A 20,494-nucleotide genomic window follows, 5' to 3' on the forward strand; every position below is an offset into this window, starting at 1 on the left:
TTTTTCTCACTTTTTTGTCCTTAATATTTCTTTCTCATTGATGATCATGTCATGTCAGCAAAAAAGACTCCTTGTGATGGTAAGTTATAATTATTTCTTTTATTTTTATATAGTCTTCTCTTAATTTTAAAACTTTTTTTTTAGAATGCCGTGAACGAAAACGACGCTGTAGCTATGAATCTCCTTGTCAAAGGTATGAAATATAATAAATAATAATAATAATAATAATATAAAAAAGAAGGTAGTAATTTCATTTTATTTTTTTATTTTTAATAGATGCATCAAGTTTGACGTTCCATGTGTTTATACTATCAAAAACTCACCAGCAGACGAAGAATATTTACGACAAATCAAACTACTCGAACAAGTAGATCAACTTCATGGCCAACTTGATTCTATGCAACAGGAAATGAGTACTCTTTATGTTACCAATGTGTCTTCACCTATGACAGAAGAAGTATCAAGTCCATCTTCAACTCTATCTCAATCTCAATCTACCTCGACAACTTTGTCTACTTTTTCTGATTTAACCTCATCTCCTTCTCTCTCTCATTCCGAAGAAGATTTACGGATTGTTAAACGACAACGGACTCAATGTGGTCTAGAGGCAACTTTATTTGAAAACACACAATTAAATCAAATAGGAGCAACGAAAAATTGGACATTATCTGTTAGTAAAGGCAATATTATTATTCGAACCGATATCAAAACACATTCTCAATTATTGGATTATCTATCAAAAAGTATTACGACTATAGAAATGAACGACGTTATTCCTTATTCTATCAATGATCTCAACAAAAAGGATGGTATATTATCAAGTGTACTTCAAGTCTTTGTTTGGAAACGTTATGGGAAATCTCGATACAAAAATATCACTCGTGGATTATCTCGAACTCTGACCAACCACGATATCACTAATATGAATTATTCTGTCATCTACAATGATTCAATTGAAACCATTACATTGAAGCTTCTCCAGTCTTATCTATGTTGTCAACATTTGAATCATCTCTCTATCCATGTACCTACATTTCTCAAACTTCTTGTTCGACCTGATATCATGAAGTCACCTGCTGTCCTTGCCCTATGTGCTTTGATTTGTACTTCTTCTTGTCGTCATGTTGCAGCTGTTCTTCCTATACATCAAGAAGTGGAATCCTATAGTCGGTATTACTTTGAACAAGCTCGGGAACTAGCCTCGGATATCTTTGATCACGCTGATTTGGAAACGTTTGCAACATATGTGTTTTTAGCCTCTTACAAATTACAAATTAACCAAATGGAAGATAGTCAACGATATGGCGATATGGCTGAAAGGATATCCATCATTCTAGAGGACGAACTTGGAGAATCGGGACACAATCAACAACAAATGAATTTTGATCCCATGACGACAGACAAACATCACACATTATCATCAATACCGGCATCATCAGTAACATCAGCATCGTCGACATCAACAGCATCAACATCAACAAGTACTACTGATATGACTGATATGGTTCATGGGAAAAAAATACTGTATCGACGGCTACAGCATGGATTGTTTGAAATATTATCAGTGATCTATATATCGAAACATAGACACAACGCTAAGAAACGTGATCATCATCCTCCAGTAGATCGACGGGTGGTGAATTTATTCCATGGCATTAGTGAACTATTGGAACCTGCGGCAGACGATTCGGAACAAGAAAAACGACACATTCAACTAAAAGCATATATCGCCAATCTCAACAACGAGTGTCATCATACAGCACATCGAGCACCTGCTGAAGATACTGCCAATTATGTGGGAATTATAAGTCATATGGTGGAAATGGCAATGCGACGTTGGTATGCAGCACTTCCTGAATCCTTCCGACTGGATCTTCCTATCTTTGATGCATTCTATAGTATGGATATGGAAAATGGACAACCAAAAGATCTCACTGCCACAAATCGATGGTTTCAAGCAGTGGAAAATATACCAGATGTGATTCCTTTACTTACAACACTAACAGTTTATAATGAATGTTTGATGATGGCCAAGGCTCATATATGCAAAACACCGGATGATATTGAAAAAAGAGCAAGTTTAGCAACATATTGGAAAGAAAACAAAGGCTACATTGATCTGGAATTTGTACGTGCTCAGTGGGGTGATAAATGGGTGATGAGACTACAGAGATTAGAGAAATTGTTGGAAATGAAGAAAGCAGCCAGATATTATGAAAACAAGGCGAATGGAATCAGTGACGATGATGATGATGATGATGATGATAAACAACATGACGATACGATAACTTCCAAAAAGAAATACGATGACAGCGTGATTGGTGCTCTTTTGAAATCTGGTTATACTGATTTTGACGATCCTGCAGCTCATACTGCGGTTACTGCAGGTTTGAATGCCATCCAACTACTCCAATATCTTCAGCTTCGTTATCCATGTCAATATGATCAACGTGTGGCCTTGAATGCATGGGATCTTCTTATGCGGGCGGTTCAATTCGATTTTGGTAATCAACGTTTGAAATCAATAATCCAAGCAAGTCTTTTAAGGTGTCTGAATATGATTCGTGAAGAATTTAAAAGAACTCCTTTCCAATCAAATATGTTAGATTATGTTTTTGTGATGGAACGGCAATACGATGAACTCTTTTTGTAGAGTAGTTTTTATTATTATTACTTGTACTACCCCTCCACCCCTTCTCTAAATTAATAAATCTGTTTTATATTGTTTCTTTTTATTCATTGTCTTTTATTATTACTATTTGTTCTTATCCTTATTATTATTAAGGTTATGCTAGATACACTTTATTCTATGGCTTAAACTGCTCATGTCATTGATCAGTTTGGCTTTACGTTCGAAACACCGCCAGTAAAAAAAAAAATTGATTTTGCTTCTTTTCCATTTCTTTTTTTTTTATTTTTTTTTCCACTTTCTTTTCCATTTCCCCTTTCCGAGGTTTAATCAATGACACCTGTACATACTTTACCTTATGACGTAAGTGAAAAAGAAAAAAAAAAACAAGTTAAAAAATGGAATCTTATAATATTAACTTTGTTATTGTTTTCTAATGACCCTTCCTTTCTCAAACAGCTGTCATCGTTGACTTGGAATGACGACCATACTAATAATGATCAGGACAAGTATTGCTATTGTGGAAAAGGATACAGTGAGTAAGTACCTACTATGAACAAATGACTCTTTATTTTATATATACAAATGGAAAAGATGGATTGTTGATTAAACTTGTTACTTTTTTTTTTTAAAAAAAAAAATTGATTAGACACAAAACAATGATGCAGTGTTCCACCTGTTTACAGTTCTTCCATAGTGGTAAGAAGAAAAACAATAATTTTTTATTATACAAATATATTTTACTGACTTTTCAATTAGCTTGTGTATCAAGTGTAAAAAGGCCTCTACTATACGGTGACATCTTTTACGAATTCCAATGCTCAGTGTGCACTCAGGCTGAAGAAAAATATACACGTGAAGTAATGAAATGGAAACAAGCAGTTCAATTGATCCTTTATCACCTTACGAAACAACGAAGACTATCCAAGGGAAAACAACCTGAACACTTTTATTTTAGGTTTACAGAAGAAATTTGCAAACTTGTTGAAGAGAACTGGGATGTATTACTATGGGATCGTGAAAGTAAGTCTTTTTTTTTATATACTTTGAAGTAGGCATTCATTATATAATGTTAATTGATTGTATGTAATTCTCATTCTTTTTCTTCTTTCTTCTAGTGAATAAGACGTGGAAAAATACAGTAGCAAGTTCATTATCTACACAACCTGATTTGTTTTTATCTGGCGTTACCAAATGGGACTCGGCTGGGAAAGGTAAATCTTATACAAGAAACAAGAGTTGGATTATATACTCATGCTCTCTCTCTCTATATATATATATTCTAGGATTATGGGCCTTAAGATCTGAAGAACCATTATCTAAACTTTCTTCTGCTAGTAAGTATTTTTCCCCCCATTTTGAGGTTGTACTAAATACCCCAATATAGTAGTACTTGTCAATCTATTTCATCAAAAAAAAAAAAAATATGAATCAATTTATTCACGTTATTTATCTATTTTATTGTTTCCATACAGGACAAGCACCCAAGACAGAAACGACAAAACGATTGAAAAAACGAAAGCCTGCTAAAGACGAACTCCAATCGAAGAAAAGAACGCGATCTTCAAGATATGACCATAGTCCTGTCACCTCTCCTGAACATAATCAGGAAACAACCAACAACGTAAGATGTACAAAATGGAGAATTTTTTTTTCTTTGGCTTTATGATCTAATCTTTTGTTTTTCCTTTCTCTTCTTTTTAAAATCTTTGTATTTAGGATGATTCTGGTTCAATCATGAAAGATACTCTTCCAACTATGGACAAAGAAAACACCAATGCTGCATTAGATGATGGTGCCTTGGGGACGACTACTAAAAGTGATGATTCAACCTCGGACAAAATGAAAACAGCTGATGAAGCCATTGTTACAACGAAGAGAACAATTGTATCTTCCGATGATCTTGAAAATGTAGCAGACGTAAGAAATATATACGACAAAATCGTATAAAATATGAAATAGATCTATTGTTTTAACCAACTGTCAAACTTTTAATATGATCTGTAGTCAACGACTGATTTTAAGGTGGATGATTCTACAGTGAACTTGATGAAAACCGATTCACAACCAAAAACACTCAAGGTACGCTCTCAATGTTTGTGTATGTGATGGAAAGGGGGGTTGGTCAAAGGGAAATAGAGTGGGTGATTACCAACGATATACTTGTCTTTTTTTTTTTTTTTGTTATTCCTTTTACGTTACCAAATAAATCTGTTTTTATTTATTTTGTTTTTCTTCAACTCATTGTCTTCCTTGTGTTTGTTTTTTTTTATTAGAATACACTTCCCAAAAATGAAGTTCCAACTCTTGCTCCCATGTCTCAGCACGATGAATGGCAAATTTATCAAACACTTGATCATGCTCACAAAAAGCTATCTAATATGGCAGCACGATTCCGACGAAAACTGGCAGTACGAAGGGTAAACATTATAAGTGTACAAGCATCAATCCCCTATTCATTTATCTATTATTTTATTATTATTATTATTATTATCTATATAGTTAAAACGAAATGTCAATTTGAAGCTCTTTGATATTGATCAGTATGTCGGACAACAATTACGATCAAAAATCAGTATGCAACCCATGACAAAACAAAAGCGATCACTCATTACACCATCAGAGCAATTGAGGAGTTCGGAAATCATAGCTGCTGCTGCTGCTGCTGAAGCATCAATACGACAACTAAAATTAACGAAATACGACCATTCTTTTGCATCAAGACTTTATGGACGACAACGACACTCTCATACATTAACTAGTGATGAATGCTGGTTATCTGCATGGAACGGGCGAAAACTACGACCTTACATTCGACGTGATTATGAAAACAAACCTGCACGTATGCGACTTTTGGAACAAATCAAGGAGATCAATGGCAAACCTAGCAATCGCCATTTGATCAATGCGAGAGAAGCACAACAAGACGATGATGAATCATCAAACAACAATAAAACTAGCATCGATTACGTATATTTTCAACGGGAACATCTGGAACAAGTCAATCAGCTTCTGGCTCGATGCTTTTGGGATGGGGTGGATGTATCTGAATCTTTACAGTTTCCTGAATTCAGTGTGGTTGCTCTTTACAAGCGTTGTGTTATTGGATGTGCCTTTATGACCCCGGAAGCATATATTACTTATTTTGCTGTTATGGCTGGATGGGAACGTGCTGGCATTGGACAGTAAGTTTTATTTTACTTATATGAATTTTTTTTTTTTTTTTTTTTTTGGTAATTGATGATACTTCATTATTTGATTGTTTTAGGTTCATGCTCTATCACTTGTTTCAGGTATGTCTATCAAATTGAAAAGGGGGATTATCCTTTTTTTTTTTCTTTTGCTCTATCAAAATTACTGTTTATATCTGATGATTTACTTTTTTTTTTATAATCTCTTCTCCTGTTTATAGACGGCTCTTAGTAAAGATGTGACACTTCATGTTTCCGCGAACAATAATGCTATGGTAAAAGGAGGATTTATTAATATAAGATATTTGTAGGTATGGACAATAAATGAATGATTCTTTTTTTTTTTTTTTCATGATAGATACTGTATCAAAAATTTGGTTTCAAACCCGAAGAATTTATTGTGAACTTTTATGACAAGTACCTACCTGCCGAAAGTAGTTTTAGCAAAAACGCTTTTTTCCTTCGTCTACGAAGATGATTTGGATCCTATACCCCTTTTATTGACCATCGTTGTTTAATTTATTTTATTTTACTTTATTTTTTTTTACTTGTTAGAAATGTAAAAATTTATATTTATCTATTTTATAATTTGATTATTATTCTTTTCTACATTTATCAATATTTTGGAAATAAAGCATCATTCAAATTTTCCCTCACTATGTATTTATTGGTACAATTGTGCGATCAGGTTGAAACCTGTCAGTATCTGCCAAAAAAAAAAAAAAAAAAATCTCGGGATTTCAAAAAAAAAAAAAAAGAAACCATGATACAGAAAAAGAGATGGTTGTTGTTTATTTAATTTTATTCAATTAGAGTTTATTATTTAAAATATATAATAACCAGAATGGATTCATCTTCCAGACGTTCTCACTCATCTTCTAGACGACACGAACGACGACGGTCTCCATCTGTAGAAAGATCAAGTCGTCAAAGATCTTCTGAAGAAAAAGAAGAAAGATCAAGACACAGACGACACCGACACGATTCACCTACTGAAAAACATCGTTCTTCAAGAAGTCATCGTCATTCTTCCCACAAGTAAAAAGTCTTTTCATATGACAAAAAAAATGATATCAACTGAACTTTTTTTTTCTTCTTTTTTTTTGGATATGAATAGAAAGAGGCACCGATCACCATCAACTGATTATACAAGTTCTTCAAGTTCTTCGGAAGATGAATCGCGTGAACGTAAACACAAGAAACATAAGAAGGAAAGAAAGCATAAAAAGTCAAAGGTAAGAAACGAATAAAAAAAAAAAAGGAATTATAATATTGATGGACTAACTATTATGATACAATATATCAATTATAGAAAAAGTCCAAGAAACACAAGAAATCTAAACTAGGGGCTGTTGGCGATGAATGGGGTAAATATGGTATTATTCATGAATCAGAGTAAGTGAGGATGAAAACACTTTGTTAACAAACTTTAGATCTGATTATCATCTTTTTTTTTTTTTTTCTCTGATAGTATATTTAGCAAGGAAGCTGTAAGTCCAATTATAGTTGAATGTTTATATAGGGATAAAACTAGATGATTTAGGCGATCTTTCTTTTTTTTTTTTTTTTTTTTTTTTTTTTGATAATAACCCTCTTTTTATATATTTTGTATTGAATCAAAAAAAAAAAAAAAAATAGGAATTCCAAGCATGGTTGATTGATATCAAGAAAGCTGATGTGGAAACCCTTAGTAATGTGAAACGAAAACAAATGTTTATTGACTTTATGGAAGGTAATGAAAGGAAAAGAAGAAGAATAAAAAAAAAAGATGTTTTATTGATTCTTTTATTTTGTATATAATAGATTATAATACTGCGACCATGCCTCATGAAAAGTAATTTTATTTGTTTGTTTGTTTGTTTTCTTAAAAAAAAAAAAAGGAAGAAAATCTTATGATGATAACTGATTTCCTTTTTTTTATTTATTTATTTTTTTTTTTTTTTAATTTTCGATAGATATTATAATTTGGAAAAATGGGAACAACGGGATAGAGCATTACGTATGGGTGAACCAGTACCAGCATCAAATACAGAATTTAATATTCAGAAGGATGAAGAAAGACTACGGTATATAGATCAGATAATAGGATTTAAATATATTGTACTAATCTTTTATTGATTGTAGTATGGAACATAAACGTGCAGCAAGTATGGCAGCAGCATCAAAGGTACCAAGGTTACAAATGTCTCGTGATCAATTAGAAGCTCTGACCAAAGTCAATCGGGAAAGAGTGGAACTGGATCGAATGCGAAAGATGGGATTGAAGACCAAACATAGTTTAGGTGTACGTTATGATGAACAATAAACAATGAATTACTTAGTTTAGATATATTGGTTTGATTATATTGTCTGTGCGTATGTGATTGAAGTTTTATGTTTGAATCAATAATAAAACAAATCATATATTTAAATATCAATGACTGTCAATGAATAATAATAATAATAACTCGAGAGTTTTCACATGACTATGATGACTGAATGATTTTACCTGTGAACTTCCTTTTTTTTTTAAAAAAGAAAAACCCAAGTCAGCTGCTATCTTCTATAATATATATTTTATTTTTCACTTTCTCTCTCTCCGTTTTCTTTGTTTCTTCTTCTTCTTCTTCTTCTTTATTTCTATTTTTTTGTCTTCTCCCAGTCCTTCCCTTTAGTTTTATCAAACTCATCAACCTTATCTTGTAGATTCATTCATCAGCAATTATCATTTCTATAACATACCCATTTTATATACCATCTTTTATTTTTTTTTTTTTGTATGGACGCGACGACGAAAATAAAACGCAACAAATTTCATTCAAAGTACCATCAAATTATACCATCCATATTTCATACCACCAATAAGAAGCAAAACAATGAAAAATCAATCATCACCACCCCATCAAACACTTTAGATATGCAAACTCCTGATATTGTCCTCAATTCATCTTCATCGTCATCAACAACCCCCACAGGAATAGTAACAGCATCATCGTCATCATCATCCTTAGCAGAAGCATCCACACCAGCAACAGCAGAAAGAAGAAGAAGAAGAAGACATCTTGATCATCCATTGACACATTCCCCACCGCCACCATCATCATCCGTACCATCAGCAGCTTCACAATTACTAGTGTCATCACATGTACCTTGTTGGGCCCGATCCAACCAATCCTTTTCTTCTTCTCTTTCCAGTATGGCCGATCATTCTGATTCGTTACAATCTGCCTATTCAAATGAACGTCAACCTTCCATCATTCGTTCAGATCGAGTATATCATTATCGTTTCGCCACTCCAACACATCCAGGAGAAGATGATGATGATGATGATGATTCATCTTCTCGATTTTCTTATCATGTCACCACTCCATCATCTCATCAACAAACAGGATCATCCTCACAACCACCAACAGAACAATTAAATAGATCTTCTTTTCCGTTTCTCCGACGATCTTATTTTTCAAGATTTAACTCACGTCATCGACAACAAAGTGTGATATCCAATGATTCAAGAAATAATCATACATCAATCATATCATCCAAGTCTAGTCGTCTTCATAGTAGATCTCATATATTATTTTTAGGCCGATCTTTACCTGATTTTGAAACTTTGGTATATTGTTCTGTTTGTGAAAAATGGATTCAATCTAGATTACGTTATCGATCTGGTGCAATGGTATGGTTAGCTTCTTTTGTACTGTAAGTTCTTTTTTAAGGGGTAGATTTCCAAAAAAAAAAAAATTAACTTATTTTTTTTTTTTCTCTTTTAGATTAATGTGTACAGTATTTTTATTTTGGATTCCTTTTTATATTAAATATTTCAAAGGTAAAAACATATATATATATATATATATATATATCTTGACTTTTGATGTTTTTTTTTTTTTTTATTAGATACTATTCATTATTGTCCTTCTTGTGGTTGTGAAATTGGTCGATCTTCAATCATCTGATAGGTGTTGATTTTTTTTTGTCTCCGCAACTTCATTAACTCTTTGGTTGGTCAGATTTGGTGGAAAACCAAAGAAGCATGAAGAAAAAAAAAAAGTCTCAGTCACAGTAATGTCTCTTACTGGCGCAGTTTTCATTCCCTTACTTCCTTCTTTACTTTTTTTGTTTTTTTTTTTTTTCTCCTTTTTTTTTTTTTTTTCTTCTTCTTCTTTGTACTATACTTTTTTTTTTATATTTATATTTAATAAATCTATATTATAAACATCATGTCTGGTAAAGAATTGAAATATTATTTTTTTTTCCTTTATTTATTATTATTATATTCAAATCTTTTTTTAACATGTTCTTTTTTTTTTTTGTATATTTCTATAGACTGGGATACCACTACTATTCTTCGCAAGCGTCCTGAAGACCGTGCTCGTGCTACTCGAAGTCAAAGTGAATTGAATGCTGCTAGACGGGTAAGAACATATATAAAAAAAAAAAAATGATGAAACTGAGATGAATTTATATTCACAAATATATATATATATAAATATGATATTTAGGCTGGTGCTACTATTACTACTGAAAAGAAATCTAGTAAGTTAAATAGATATATATATATATTTATATGTATAGACTAATAATGTATTTTTGTTTATTATGATATATATATAGCTTTAACCAATTCTAGTCAAGCCAACACTGATCATCGTCGTATTGCAAAGTTAGATCGTGAAAATGAGGTAGCACCTCCACCTAAAGTAGATGTTTCTGTTGGTAAAGCTCTTCAAAAAGGACGTCAAGATAAGGGTATGACACAAAAGGATTTGGCTCAACTTATCAATGAAAAACCTCAAGTGGTAAAAATGAAAAATGTTTTTCTATATTCGAATGAAATATTAAAAAATTATTTTATATATATACAAAATAGGTCAATGAATATGAATCTGGTAAAGCTATTCCTAATCAACAAGTTCTTGGAAAGATGGAACGTGCTCTTGGTGTCAAACTTCGAGGAAAAAATATTGGTGAACCTTTGACTTTTGGCAAGAAAAAGTAAAAAGATAAAAAAAAGTAAAGGATGATTTTGATATGTGGTTGATGTAGATATACAATTTTTTTTTTCTTTTTTTTCTTTTTCTTTTTTTTTTTTTTTTTTTTTTTACATTTTGTCGTATTAGATAATTTTTTTGTATACAAATTTATCATTTTAGTTTTATATATATCTATTTTGAATGAAACAAAAATAAAGAATAAAAAAAAAACAGAAATAGAAATGAAAATTAAAAAAGAAAAACAAGGAATTTTAACACTATTTATATATATGTCATATAATGGGAAGTGAAATAAAAAGAAACACACGAGCATATGAAATAATATTTCTATTGGATTGAAAAGTTTGACCACGTGCAGGGGTTATTTATCTTATTTCAACAAAAAAAAAAAAAAAAAAAAAAAAAGAAAAATTCTTAACAATTCTAAATTTAGAGAATCTATTTTTTTTTTTTCTTTTTTTCGTGTGGCGATCATTAAGAGATATCATCTCCGTTTTATTTGTAAAAGACCTTCTTTTCATTCTTTATTTGATTTATTTAGTCTATTTTTTTTTTTATTTTCTTTTTTTTCTTTTCTTCTTTTACTACTATTCCTTTTTCTCTCTTTTTCCCTTTTTTAAGTTCCATCTTACATACATATATATATTACAATGACTGTAGTTAAGAACGTTTGCTGTATTGGTGCTGGTTATGTTGGTAAATGATACATAATAAAATTATTTCATCTATTTATTTTTAACTTTTTTTATTTTTTGAATTAGGTGGACCTACTTGTGCTGTATTGGCATATAAGTGTCCTGATATCAAGGTGACTATTGTCGATCTTAGTGAAGCTCGTATTGCTGCTTGGAACTCTGATCATCTTCCCATCTATGAACCTGGTCTTGACGAAGTCGTATTTGCTTGTCGTGATAAGAACTTATTCTTCTCTACTAATGTCGATGCTGCTATTCAAGAAGCTGATCTTATCTTTGTTTCTGTCAATACTCCTACAAAGAAATCTGGTATGGGTGCTGGTATGGCTGCTGATCTTGCGTAAGTAATAAAGTATTATTTTATTTTTTTTGGATGAAGTAGTTGATGGAACAAGGTCATCTTAAAACTCTTTTTTTTTTTTTTTTTTTACTCCCTTTTTATCTATTTTTAGTTATGTTGAAAGTGCTACTCGTCGTATTGCTGAAGTGGCTAAAAGTTCCAAGATTGTGGTGGAAAAATCAACTGTTCCTTGTCGAACTGCTCAAAGTATGCGTACTATTTTGGAAGCCAATTCAACACCTGAAATTCAATTTGATATCTTATCCAATCCTGAATTCTTGGCTGAAGGTACTGCTATCAAAGATTTATTGAACCCTGATCGAGTCTTAATTGGTGCTCTTCAAACTGAAAGTGGTATTGAAGCTCAAAATGCTTTGGTGGATGTTTATACCCATTGGGTTCCCAAGGAACGTGTTATCACTACAAATCTCTGGTCATCCGAATTATCAAAACTTGTAAGTTTATCATCGGAAATTGATAATCAAAAAAAAAAAAAAGGATTTAACCTATATTTTCTTTTTATTTACTTTTTTGTCTTAGGCTGCCAATGCTATGCTTGCTCAACGTATCTCATCTATTAATGCCTTATCAGCCATTTGTGAAGCTACTGGTGCTGATGTGGATGAAGTGGCTTTCGCTTGTGGTAAGGATACCCGTCTTGGCTCTAAATTCTTGAAGGCTTCTGTTGGCTTTGGTGGTTCATGTTTCCAAAAAGATATCCTCAACTTGGTCTACCTCTCTAAACAACTCAACTTACCTGAAGTGGCTGCTTACTGGGAACAAGTTGTGATCATGAACGAATATCAAAAGAAACGATTTGTACGTAACATCATCTCCACCTTGTTTAACACCATCACCAACAAAAAGATTGCTGTACTTGGCTTTGCTTTCAAGAAGGATACTGGTGATACTCGTGAATCTGCTGCTATTACATTGATTAAGGACTTTATTCAAGAAAATGCTCGTGTCGCTATCTATGATCCCAAGGTCGAAGCACAACAAATTTACATGGATTTATCTGAACCTGGTGTCGTTGATACTCAAAAACAATTGGAAAAGAATGTACAAATTTGTCAATCTGCTTATGAAGCTGCTGATGGTGCTGATGCTGTTGTCATTGTGACTGAATGGGATGAATTCCGTGATGATCAATTGGATTACTCAAAAATCTATACTGGTATGAACAAACCTGCCTTTTTGTTTGATGGTCGTCTTTTGGTCAATGCTCAAAAGTTACGTCAAATTGGATTCAAGGTTAGTGTTATTGGCAAGAATGAATTGGCTGGTACTGCTTAGATTATCTTTTTTTTTGTTTCCGTATCATTTTGTGTTTTAGACCTATTTTACCCCCCTCCTTGCCTTTTTTTTTTTTATATATATACATACACTTACATACATCCTCTCATCTCTTGTTGAATACGAATAAAAAAAAAAAACAGCCTCCTTTAAAAAAAAAAGTGTAAAAAATAAATAAAAACCATTATGATCATGATGATCATCCATTCTTTTTAGGTAATCTGAACCTTTTTTTTTTTTTTTTTTTTTGGACAAGCCGGAATCCATTGCCTATTTTATGATAACAACTCGTTGTATTTGATGTCTCTACCAGGTTTTTGATACTGATTTCCTGATCTGGACCAATCCATACTAAGAAGCGCTGACTCTATAATTTCGCTTTGTCATACATCAACACACAGACAACTAACCTTACATGAAGCACACTTATCACAAAAAGGATCGTCTTATTTTTTTTCAATGTTGTACATACACACCCCATCCCCTTCCCCACTTCCACCAATCTACCAAGACAAAAAAAAAAAAAAAAAACAGATATACTTTTTCAAACACAGTAATTATTAAAATGAATATATCATTGAAAACAAAATTGGGGAATATCAAAAAAAAGCGTGTATGATTGAGGAGATAAGGACAATTCAAAAAAAAAAAAGGAACAATAAGTGATGGATTACTATAATTTAAGAGGAGCTACCAAAAAACACTTGAAAGAGAATAGGAGCGGGATAGACTGCAACCAAGCCAATACCTGATAACGAAAGTAGAAAATTAAGAAAAAGGATTAGATTAACCTTTTATAGTCCGTTTTGCCATAATCACTTACCAGCGTAAACAATCAGTTTGGTAACAATGTCCACATCATAACGTAAAGGAGCATCTTCCACTACCAACATGGAGGAAGGATCATCTAATGATGAAGGAGGAGGTGTTGATGGCAAGCTATTTCCTTTTTCATCCACAAATAAACCATCACGTCCTCTATACTTGCAATCAGCTACCCGTCGTTCATGCAAATCGATACCAGATTGAATACCCACATGTTCAGCAGCAGATACAGTGTGTGCTAACCCTCGAAGATCCAACACGGATGGAATAGGATGAATACTTTCTTTATTGAGACTTTTGTAGGTTCTAATTCATAAATAAAAAAAATAGTGAGTAAAAACATGATGATGAATCTCTCTATCTCTCTTACCTTGCACCAATTTCAAATTTACGATGTGGTAAGTTAAATGCCCGGTAGATAGGAGGAAGAAGAAAGTAACACACCTTTTTGCAAGCGATACGCCAGATAAATAACATAGCAACACCTATATATATAAATAATAAAGAAAAAAAATCGTCAGTAAAAAAAAAAAAAAAAAAAAGGAAGTTATCGATAAGGAAACACACTTAATTCCACTCACCAACAATAACTTTCATCAAGATGATACTTAATGAAATGAATCCAAAAGAGATACCACTACCAGAAGATTTGAGACCGAGTTGACATAGTTCAGTTTTATTGCACATCCAACTTCCAGGATAAACACCCATCAAGACACCCATGAAACAGACACTATATAAAAAAAAATAAAAATAAACCAATTTAGTCATGATCTTCCTACACCATTGTGATTGTGCTAATTACCTGTCTTCAAAACAAGGGCAACGTTCTATTGGATCAGGACTATAATAAAAATCAGCACACAAATGAATTTTTATCTTTGTGAAATTGATAACTTACTGTATACCGACTAAACCTAGACAAATAGGAATCGTAAGGAAAACTAGAATAAAAGATATATAAGCCAAATTGTAAAAAATCAGTAATATCTTTTCGTTCTTACCCCAATAGTTTTCACTTGTAACAATACTATCTAAACTATCACGAAAAGTCCATTGTACCCAATAAAGGATAAACGCTAAAATGGTTCCACCGATGACATCTTTATCAAAAGTAAATGAAAAAGAAAATAAGTAAGATACTTTTTCTTTTTTCTGGAAACAAATTGAATCTTACCTGTGACACTATGCATACCACAATAAATACGTCCAAATACCACACTGACAGCGTAAAATATGGCACCAAGGATACATAACATTCGAGCAGGAGATTCAGGAGATATCGAATCACAGATCACGGCAATAAGATAAAGTGCTACCGAGATCGAATTTGTTGAATGTGTTGAAGGAAACCCATATTCTAAAGCTACCCCTTGAGACATCGTCAATCGGTGTACTGGTGGTGATGCTGGTCGAGGTAAACACATGAAATCCTATTGTAATATTATTATCATTTAATATCAAATTATATATATATATATTTTCTTTTTCTTTTTTTTTTTTTTCTCTTTTACCTTGAGAAATCCAGACCAAAACACTCCAAATGCTGTCAAACATGCTATACTATTATCCATAATTTCAGTAACTATAAACAAATCCAATATCTTTATTACCTTCTACCAAGATGAGGATTACCAAACCAGATTAGAATAGGTAAAAATACCATAAAAAATGTATGTGTCCCAAGATTAGCAGTCCATAAGAAATAATGATCAAGAAGAGGTGTTCTAATACGTTTCTGTAATACCATGGAAGGGAAAGGGAGAGAGAGAGAGGGAAGTGAAATAAAATAACAAATAAGTATGTTATAACAGCCAGGTGCAATTTTTTTTTTTTGTATGTGTGTATGTTTTTGATTGTTTTACCTGCATAGCAGCCAACCAAGGAGTTTCTTGTCGAACAAAAGGTAACAATGATCTTCTTAACCAACTTCTCCAGGGATGAAGAGCAGCAGTATACAATCGATCGTCATGCGTGCCAGCGTCAATATCAATGATAGGTTTGAAGATCTTTCTTGCCATGTTGTCTAATATAAATGCATAAAGATGATTTTATACAAAAGAAGTTGGTATATATAAAGAGTAAATGAATGGTCCTGAGATGACTAAGAAAAAGAGACAAAGAAGAACAAAAAAAAAAAAGAAAAAAAAAAAGAAAACGAAAAAAACGAAAAAAAGAAAAAAAAATGATTGCTGGGTTGGAAAAAGATTCGATCAGATAGTGTGATTGGTTGATTTCAATCCCACATGAAAAAAAAAAAGACAAATTTATTGAATATCAAAAAAATCAAGGGGTAACATAATTCCCACCAACTAAAACATCAATGATACATCGATCATCACCTAAATTGATAAATTTTTCTACTAATAATTCTATAGGTTCATCCCAAAGAAGATCCAAAGGAGAGTTGTCCGTTTTCAAGTCGATCACTAAAGCATCTAATTGTTTTGATATCATGAAAGAACCAATAATATGAGAAAGTCCAATCAATTCTGCACCACCTATTGTTGCCATGTAAAGAGCCGTTTTCCAATCCACCTGACGTTGTTCATCTTGCCAAAAAGAGGATGAAATCACTGCTTGTCGCATACTATTCAACATCGAAGGACTGTAACCACCTGCCACATCTGTGCCTAATCCCATCTTTAGGTTCGAAGGATGTCGTTTAACCGGGAAGACACCATTTGCAAAGTAAGCATTGGAGAGAGGACATACAGCTACACCAGAGCCACGTTCTACCATCACTTGTACGTCTTTGTCAGATAAATGTACCCCATGAGCCATGATCGATCGTTCAGTAAGTAAGCCACAGGCATCAAATAAAGTCGTATCGCTTTCCACATCAGGATGGAGATGACGTACAAAAGCTACTTCATCCAATGATTCCGAGATATGAGATTGTACAGGTACATTGTATTTCTTGGCGAGTTGTCCGAGTCCTTCAAGTAAAGGAATGGTGCAAGTAGGTATAAAGCGAGGTGTTACCACAGGTGTCAAAATTTGACGAGAATCTCGTTCTTTACAATACTGGATAAATGTTTCTGCTTTATGAATAGCTGTTTCTGTCGTATCAATATAATCATCTGGTGCATTTCGGTCCATAGATACTGTAAAGTTAAAAGGAAGTCATTTTAATAATAGATTAACTCTTTCCTTTTTTTTTTTTTTTTTTTTTTTTTTTACCTAGTCCAACCAAAGCCCGTTGACCCATGGTTAATGTTGTATCAGCTAAAATTTTTGTTGCTTCTAAATGAATAGAAGCAAAGTAAACAGCTGTTGTAGTTCCATTTCGTAAAAGACGACGCACCAGTACTTGATAAATGGATTTAGCCCAGTCAGTATCTTGGTATCTTTTTTCACAAGGAAAGGTATATTTGTTCAACCTAATATTCGAAAAGGAGAGGAGGAAGAATAGTAGTAAGAAGCGGAAGATATAGGTAATATTTAGTTGTTTATTTACCATTCAGTGAGTGGTAAATCGGTGCAGGTTCCAGTAAAGGGGTATCTACAAGAAAGAGTAGAAAATAATGATTAATATATATCACCAAAGAGAAAAAAAAAAAAAAGAAAAGAGAAGATTTACTGTGGAGCATGAATGTGAGTATCAATAAAACCTGGTAAGATGAATTGGAAAGGAGAGAGGTAGCGTATATTGGTATCTTCAGGTAGATGTTGTTCTTTCAAAAACGTAGGAATTTCGGTTCTAGGTAAGTTCGATTGCAGTTGAGTAATAATACCAGTATGCTCGTCAGTGATAATAAGCGTGTTCAATAGTATATCCACTTTTCCTTTGACAGGTGTATGAACTAGAGTACCATAAATTGCGACCATGACGTTAAAAAGAGAAAAGAAAAAAGTAGGTGAGAATTTTCTTTGGAGGAAAAAAAAAAAAAAAGATATGCGGAGATACAAATGGCAAGAAACTGCATGGAATTATTACAGTTGAAATTGATCACTTTACGCCACCATCATCATCATCATCATCATCAACATAAAAAGATACTGTAAGGTGCTTTAATGAGGTTTAAGTAAGAGAAACAGTTCAATCAAAATTTTAAGAAAAGTTAAACTTTTTGTCCACACGTTGTCAAAGCATTGGTTATAAAAGATGATTGTCATGCATAAGAAAAGTACCTATCTGTATGCATTTGTCAAAAGCATGTTTGCTTAGAAATATAGGGATTTTCGATTTGTGTACCTTGATAAGAAAATTCTAAAGAACGATAATCAAACCAAATCGACTGGATCGGAGTCTTTGTTTTTCATTTTAAGACAAAAGAAAATTTTCATAGTTTTTTTTTTTTTTTTTTTTTTTTTTTTTTTTTTCCTTTATTTTTCTTGTGTCCAACTGATGAACGTGCGATCTAGGTTGGTACTGGTCTCCACTCCTTTACGACAAGTTCACAGTGTTGAATTATTACAGCATATACGATCTTTTGCTCACTCCAGTTCTCCATCAGCCGAGATCGCACCCTCTCCATCCTTTGATTATTCTTCCTTATCTCCCAAAACTTTACCTTTATATGATTTTTTTGCTAATGTGAAACCTAAGCCTTCTTATCGTTTTACTTCTGGAGCTTCTGGTTATGCCAAGCGTCGTGTTCAACAACCTACAACAACTGAAGCTTATTGTGGTCATCAAGTGGGTGAAGATGCTTATTTCTTACGACATGATTCTCTCTCTGTTGCCGATGGTGTTGGCGGTTGGATTAATACAAAAGGTAAAAATCATTCAAAAAAAAAAAAAAATCAAATCGTTATGACTTTTTTACTAATATTTAATTATATATAGGCGCTCAATCTTCTCTTTATTCACGAAAACTGATGCATCATGCCTATCTGGAACTAGAACGTTATGACAACATCGAAGATCCTTTATTTTGTGAATATGAAAAGGCAAATCCATTGACTATCCTACAAAAAAGTTACGATGAAACCAAGGAAGAAGCGATAAATGAAGGTGTCATTGGATCATCCACTGCTTGTTTAGCTCTTTTACGTGATGATGAACTTCGTGTGGCAAATCTTGGTGATTGTGGTATCTCTATTATTCGACATAACAGTTATGTATTCAGAAGCGAAGAACAACAACATGCATTCAACTTTCCTTATCAATTAGGTACTCAATCTAGGGATCAACCTCATCACGCCAATGTATTTAATGTCAAGGTAGAGAGAGGCGATATCATCATCATGGCATCCGATGGATTATTCGACAATGTATTTGATAGAGATATTCTACGTATGATCAATGAATACAACAATCACTATGGCAATAACATACCCTCATCACCCTTACGCCGTTTTGCTAATATTCAACCTCAAGGTATTGCCGATATGCTCGCTAGTCATGCCAAACATATTAGTGAATCAAGACAACCAGTAGATACCCCTTTCCAACGAAGAGCCATGTCCGAAGGAATCCCATTTCATGGTGGAAAATCAGATGATATCAGTGTTCTTGTTGCTATTGTCAATGACTGTGAGGATTCTCCCGATCGTCGTCTCTAGTTTTTTGGTTTTTTTTTTAGTTTACTTTTTTTACATTATATATTTGTTTATTTATATCATTATCATTCCTTCATTACTTTAATCATTCATTCATATTAGTTTAGTCTTTCCTATTATAAAAAAAATAAAGACTCATTTATATTTATTGACAGTTGAATCATCATCCTTCTATTTATGCGAAGTTAAGTTTGATAAAAAATTGTTCTATATTTACCTACTTTTAGAGCGAAAAATTATATAATATATAAAATAAAAGTCGTAGTTTGATTTTATTATACTTTTGAGTCGAGAACCTGGTTGAAAAGGAACAACGTGCGAGTTTCATTTGCTGGTATATCCTCTATCCATAAACACATGTGTATCATTCGAAAAGGACAATGAATATTGAACTAGTATTTTGAACTTACTTGACTTGTATTCATTATCCATTTCAAATAAAACAAAAATAAAGTTAAACGTTTACTGTATCTTTTTGGTCCATTTTCACTACCCAATCAAATCGAAAGTAATATCTTTTTCCATGTCCGGCGATTGAAAATAGATTTTCCTTTGGTTGCACTTTGTCCAGGTACCCTTTTTTTTTTTTTTTTTTTTTTTTTTTTTTTACTTTCTCTTTCTTTTCCTTGTTTTGTATAGTATTTTCTCATTACACCACGCTTTTATCTTATATCTATTCTAAACTGGTGTGTATTTTAAAAAAAAAGACCTCCTTTTATTATTATTATTACTATTATTATTATCATGACCGAGAATCCACAACAACAACAGCAACAGCAGCAGCAAGCCGATTTTGCTTCACTTCGACTTTCTCAGCAACAAGCTCAAGTTTTACCTTCGCCAGCGCCTTCAAAATCTATACAACGATCGAAAACAGTACGAAGTCTAGGCTCAGCTGGTAATAAAGTACGTGGACTATTCAAAAAACAGAATAAAGATGCACAACAACAAGACGATAATAGTAGAAATAGCATCATGTCCCGACCTCAGATGACTTCATCAACTTCTTATGGTTCAGCTCTTTCTGACAATAGATATAT

General features: G+C 32.7%; 10 protein-coding genes across 10 annotated transcripts; 8 read left to right on the forward strand and 2 right to left on the reverse strand.

The window, feature by feature from the left end:
* The first annotated feature begins 1 nt into the window (after position 1).
* Positions 2 to 2,733, forward strand: BX664DRAFT_360660 (uncharacterized protein). Its single transcript, XM_051548181.1, has 3 exons — positions 2 to 79; positions 145 to 193; positions 277 to 2,733. The coding sequence occupies exons 1-3, from the start codon at positions 52 to 54 to the stop codon at positions 2,651 to 2,653; spliced, it is 2,454 nt and encodes an 817-aa protein (XP_051398248.1). The 5' UTR covers positions 2 to 51; the 3' UTR covers positions 2,654 to 2,733.
* Positions 2,734 to 2,904: 171 nt separating this feature from the next.
* On the forward strand, positions 2,905 to 4,866 carry BX664DRAFT_173499 (uncharacterized protein). Its single transcript, XM_051539999.1, has 9 exons — positions 2,905 to 2,992; positions 3,089 to 3,168; positions 3,279 to 3,328; positions 3,389 to 3,652; positions 3,748 to 3,843; positions 3,916 to 3,966; positions 4,105 to 4,253; positions 4,349 to 4,549; positions 4,637 to 4,866. Exons 1-9 carry the CDS (start codon positions 2,963 to 2,965, stop codon positions 4,736 to 4,738), a joined length of 1,023 nt encoding a protein of 340 aa, XP_051398249.1. The 5' UTR covers positions 2,905 to 2,962; the 3' UTR covers positions 4,739 to 4,866.
* On the forward strand, positions 4,865 to 6,312 carry BX664DRAFT_173500 (uncharacterized protein). The gene is made up of 5 exons (XM_051540000.1): positions 4,865 to 5,049; positions 5,132 to 5,814; positions 5,898 to 5,922; positions 6,042 to 6,095; positions 6,179 to 6,312. The coding sequence occupies exons 1-5, from the start codon at positions 4,945 to 4,947 to the stop codon at positions 6,296 to 6,298; spliced, it is 987 nt and encodes a 328-aa protein (XP_051398250.1). The 5' UTR covers positions 4,865 to 4,944; the 3' UTR covers positions 6,299 to 6,312.
* Positions 6,313 to 6,609: 297 nt separating this feature from the next.
* BX664DRAFT_337896 (uncharacterized protein) lies at positions 6,610 to 8,237 on the forward strand. Its single transcript, XM_051546321.1, has 7 exons — positions 6,610 to 7,055; positions 7,133 to 7,215; positions 7,292 to 7,310; positions 7,459 to 7,552; positions 7,624 to 7,654; positions 7,776 to 7,886; positions 7,945 to 8,237. The coding sequence occupies exons 1-7, from the start codon at positions 6,876 to 6,878 to the stop codon at positions 8,123 to 8,125; spliced, it is 699 nt and encodes a 232-aa protein (XP_051398251.1). The 5' UTR covers positions 6,610 to 6,875; the 3' UTR covers positions 8,126 to 8,237.
* A 195-nt stretch (positions 8,238 to 8,432) lies between these two features.
* BX664DRAFT_337900 (LITAF-like zinc ribbon domain-containing protein) lies at positions 8,433 to 9,930 on the forward strand. Its single transcript, XM_051546322.1, has 3 exons — positions 8,433 to 9,498; positions 9,570 to 9,625; positions 9,694 to 9,930. The coding sequence occupies exons 1-3, from the start codon at positions 8,579 to 8,581 to the stop codon at positions 9,750 to 9,752; spliced, it is 1,035 nt and encodes a 344-aa protein (XP_051398252.1). The 5' UTR covers positions 8,433 to 8,578; the 3' UTR covers positions 9,753 to 9,930.
* Positions 9,931 to 9,940: 10 nt separating this feature from the next.
* Positions 9,941 to 10,869, forward strand: BX664DRAFT_337901 (multi protein bridging factor 1-domain-containing protein). Its single transcript, XM_051546323.1, has 5 exons — positions 9,941 to 10,023; positions 10,123 to 10,211; positions 10,299 to 10,332; positions 10,411 to 10,595; positions 10,667 to 10,869. Exons 1-5 carry the CDS (start codon positions 10,017 to 10,019, stop codon positions 10,793 to 10,795), a joined length of 444 nt encoding a protein of 147 aa, XP_051398253.1. The 5' UTR covers positions 9,941 to 10,016; the 3' UTR covers positions 10,796 to 10,869.
* Positions 10,870 to 11,362: 493 nt separating this feature from the next.
* Positions 11,363 to 13,370, forward strand: BX664DRAFT_337904 (UDP-glucose/GDP-mannose dehydrogenase family, NAD binding domain-containing protein). The gene is made up of 4 exons (XM_051546324.1): positions 11,363 to 11,486; positions 11,552 to 11,825; positions 11,938 to 12,280; positions 12,366 to 13,370. Exons 1-4 carry the CDS (start codon positions 11,441 to 11,443, stop codon positions 13,119 to 13,121), a joined length of 1,419 nt encoding a protein of 472 aa, XP_051398254.1. The 5' UTR covers positions 11,363 to 11,440; the 3' UTR covers positions 13,122 to 13,370.
* Positions 13,371 to 14,312: 942 nt separating this feature from the next.
* Positions 14,313 to 15,967, reverse strand: BX664DRAFT_266846 (PAP2 superfamily-domain-containing protein; the record flags this gene model as incomplete). The annotated part of the gene is made up of 8 exons (XM_051540925.1): positions 14,313 to 14,431; positions 14,528 to 14,679; positions 14,848 to 14,890; positions 14,951 to 15,049; positions 15,124 to 15,379; positions 15,461 to 15,509; positions 15,560 to 15,684; positions 15,812 to 15,967. The coding sequence occupies 8 exons, from the start codon at positions 15,965 to 15,967 to the stop codon at positions 14,313 to 14,315; spliced, it is 999 nt and encodes a 332-aa protein (XP_051398255.1).
* A 175-nt stretch (positions 15,968 to 16,142) lies between these two features.
* BX664DRAFT_337908 (uncharacterized protein) lies at positions 16,143 to 17,834 on the reverse strand. Its single transcript, XM_051546325.1, has 4 exons — positions 17,530 to 17,834; positions 17,407 to 17,451; positions 17,130 to 17,329; positions 16,143 to 17,053 (listed from the first exon to the last, which is right to left on the reverse strand). Exons 1-4 carry the CDS (start codon positions 17,775 to 17,777, stop codon positions 16,233 to 16,235), a joined length of 1,314 nt encoding a protein of 437 aa, XP_051398256.1. The 5' UTR covers positions 17,778 to 17,834; the 3' UTR covers positions 16,143 to 16,232.
* A 457-nt stretch (positions 17,835 to 18,291) lies between these two features.
* BX664DRAFT_300385 (phosphatase 2C-like domain-containing protein) lies at positions 18,292 to 19,614 on the forward strand. The gene is made up of 2 exons (XM_051542339.1): positions 18,292 to 18,667; positions 18,739 to 19,614. Exons 1-2 carry the CDS (start codon positions 18,298 to 18,300, stop codon positions 19,455 to 19,457), a joined length of 1,089 nt encoding a protein of 362 aa, XP_051398257.1. The 5' UTR covers positions 18,292 to 18,297; the 3' UTR covers positions 19,458 to 19,614.
* The last annotated feature ends 880 nt before the right edge of the window (positions 19,615 to 20,494 follow it).

Source organism: Halteromyces radiatus (assembly GCF_025201355.1).
Source record: "Halteromyces radiatus strain CBS 162.75 chromosome Unknown BX664scaffold_6, whole genome shotgun sequence".
Classification (NCBI taxonomy): domain Eukaryota; kingdom Fungi; phylum Mucoromycota; class Mucoromycetes; order Mucorales; family Cunninghamellaceae; genus Halteromyces; species Halteromyces radiatus.

What these genes read in the sequence shown, in the direction of transcription:
- BX664DRAFT_360660 (XM_051548181.1), top strand. Translation starts at nt 52, where the DNA reads ATGTCAGCAAAAAAGACTCCTTGTGATG. An exon ending in AAAAAAGACTCCTTGTGATG is followed by an intron (nt 80 to 144) that starts GTAAGTTATAAT and finishes CTTTTTTTTTAG; the next exon opens with AATGCCGTGAACGAAAACGA. An exon ending in TATGAATCTCCTTGTCAAAG is followed by an intron (nt 194 to 276) that starts GTATGAAATATA and finishes TATTTTTAATAG; the next exon opens with ATGCATCAAGTTTGACGTTC.
- BX664DRAFT_173499 (XM_051539999.1), top strand. Translation starts at nt 2,963, where the DNA reads ATGACACCTGTACATACTTTACCTTATGAC. An exon ending in ATCTAAACTTTCTTCTGCTA is followed by an intron (nt 3,967 to 4,104) that starts GTAAGTATTTTT and finishes GTTTCCATACAG; the next exon opens with GACAAGCACCCAAGACAGAA. An exon ending in ATCTTGAAAATGTAGCAGAC is followed by an intron (nt 4,550 to 4,636) that starts GTAAGAAATATA and finishes TATGATCTGTAG; the next exon opens with TCAACGACTGATTTTAAGGT.
- BX664DRAFT_173500 (XM_051540000.1), top strand. Translation starts at nt 4,945, where the DNA reads ATGTCTCAGCACGATGAATGGCAAATTTATCAAACACTTGATCATGCT. An exon ending in GAAAACTGGCAGTACGAAGG is followed by an intron (nt 5,050 to 5,131) that starts GTAAACATTATA and finishes TTATCTATATAG; the next exon opens with TTAAAACGAAATGTCAATTT. An exon ending in GAACGTGCTGGCATTGGACA is followed by an intron (nt 5,815 to 5,897) that starts GTAAGTTTTATT and finishes TGATTGTTTTAG; the next exon opens with GTTCATGCTCTATCACTTGT.
- BX664DRAFT_337896 (XM_051546321.1), top strand. Translation starts at nt 6,876, where the DNA reads ATGACAAAAAAAATGATATCAACTGAACTTTTTTTTTCTTCTTTTTTT. An exon ending in GAAAGCATAAAAAGTCAAAG is followed by an intron (nt 7,056 to 7,132) that starts GTAAGAAACGAA and finishes TATCAATTATAG; the next exon opens with AAAAAGTCCAAGAAACACAA. An exon ending in GCGACCATGCCTCATGAAAA is followed by an intron (nt 7,655 to 7,775) that starts GTAATTTTATTT and finishes AATTTTCGATAG; the next exon opens with ATATTATAATTTGGAAAAAT.
- BX664DRAFT_337900 (XM_051546322.1), top strand. Translation starts at nt 8,579, where the DNA reads ATGGACGCGACGACGAAAATAAAACGCAACAAATTTCATTCAAAGTAC. An exon ending in TGGTTAGCTTCTTTTGTACT is followed by an intron (nt 9,499 to 9,569) that starts GTAAGTTCTTTT and finishes TTTCTCTTTTAG; the next exon opens with ATTAATGTGTACAGTATTTT. An exon ending in TTATATTAAATATTTCAAAG is followed by an intron (nt 9,626 to 9,693) that starts GTAAAAACATAT and finishes TTTTTTTATTAG; the next exon opens with ATACTATTCATTATTGTCCT.
- BX664DRAFT_337901 (XM_051546323.1), top strand. An exon ending in AATTGAATGCTGCTAGACGG is followed by an intron (nt 10,212 to 10,298) that starts GTAAGAACATAT and finishes TATGATATTTAG; the next exon opens with GCTGGTGCTACTATTACTAC. An exon ending in TACTACTGAAAAGAAATCTA is followed by an intron (nt 10,333 to 10,410) that starts GTAAGTTAAATA and finishes ATATATATATAG; the next exon opens with CTTTAACCAATTCTAGTCAA.
- BX664DRAFT_337904 (XM_051546324.1), top strand. Translation starts at nt 11,441, where the DNA reads ATGACTGTAGTTAAGAACGTTTGCTGTATTGGTGCTGGTTATGTTG. An exon ending in TATTGGTGCTGGTTATGTTG is followed by an intron (nt 11,487 to 11,551) that starts GTAAATGATACA and finishes TTTTTGAATTAG; the next exon opens with GTGGACCTACTTGTGCTGTA. An exon ending in GGTATGGCTGCTGATCTTGC is followed by an intron (nt 11,826 to 11,937) that starts GTAAGTAATAAA and finishes ATCTATTTTTAG; the next exon opens with TTATGTTGAAAGTGCTACTC.
- BX664DRAFT_337908 (XM_051546325.1), bottom strand. Translation starts at nt 17,777, where the DNA reads ATGGTCGCAATTTATGGTACTCTAGTTCATACACCTGTCAAAGGAAAA. An exon ending in ACTCACATTCATGCTCCACA is followed by an intron (nt 17,452 to 17,529) that starts GTAAATCTTCTC and finishes TCTTTCTTGTAG; the next exon opens with ATACCCCTTTACTGGAACCT. An exon ending in ACGGGCTTTGGTTGGACTAG is followed by an intron (nt 17,054 to 17,129) that starts GTAAAAAAAAAA and finishes TTAACTTTACAG; the next exon opens with TATCTATGGACCGAAATGCA.
- BX664DRAFT_300385 (XM_051542339.1), top strand. Translation starts at nt 18,298, where the DNA reads ATGAACGTGCGATCTAGGTTGGTACTGGTCTCCACTCCTTTACGACAA. An exon ending in CGGTTGGATTAATACAAAAG is followed by an intron (nt 18,668 to 18,738) that starts GTAAAAATCATT and finishes AATTATATATAG; the next exon opens with GCGCTCAATCTTCTCTTTAT.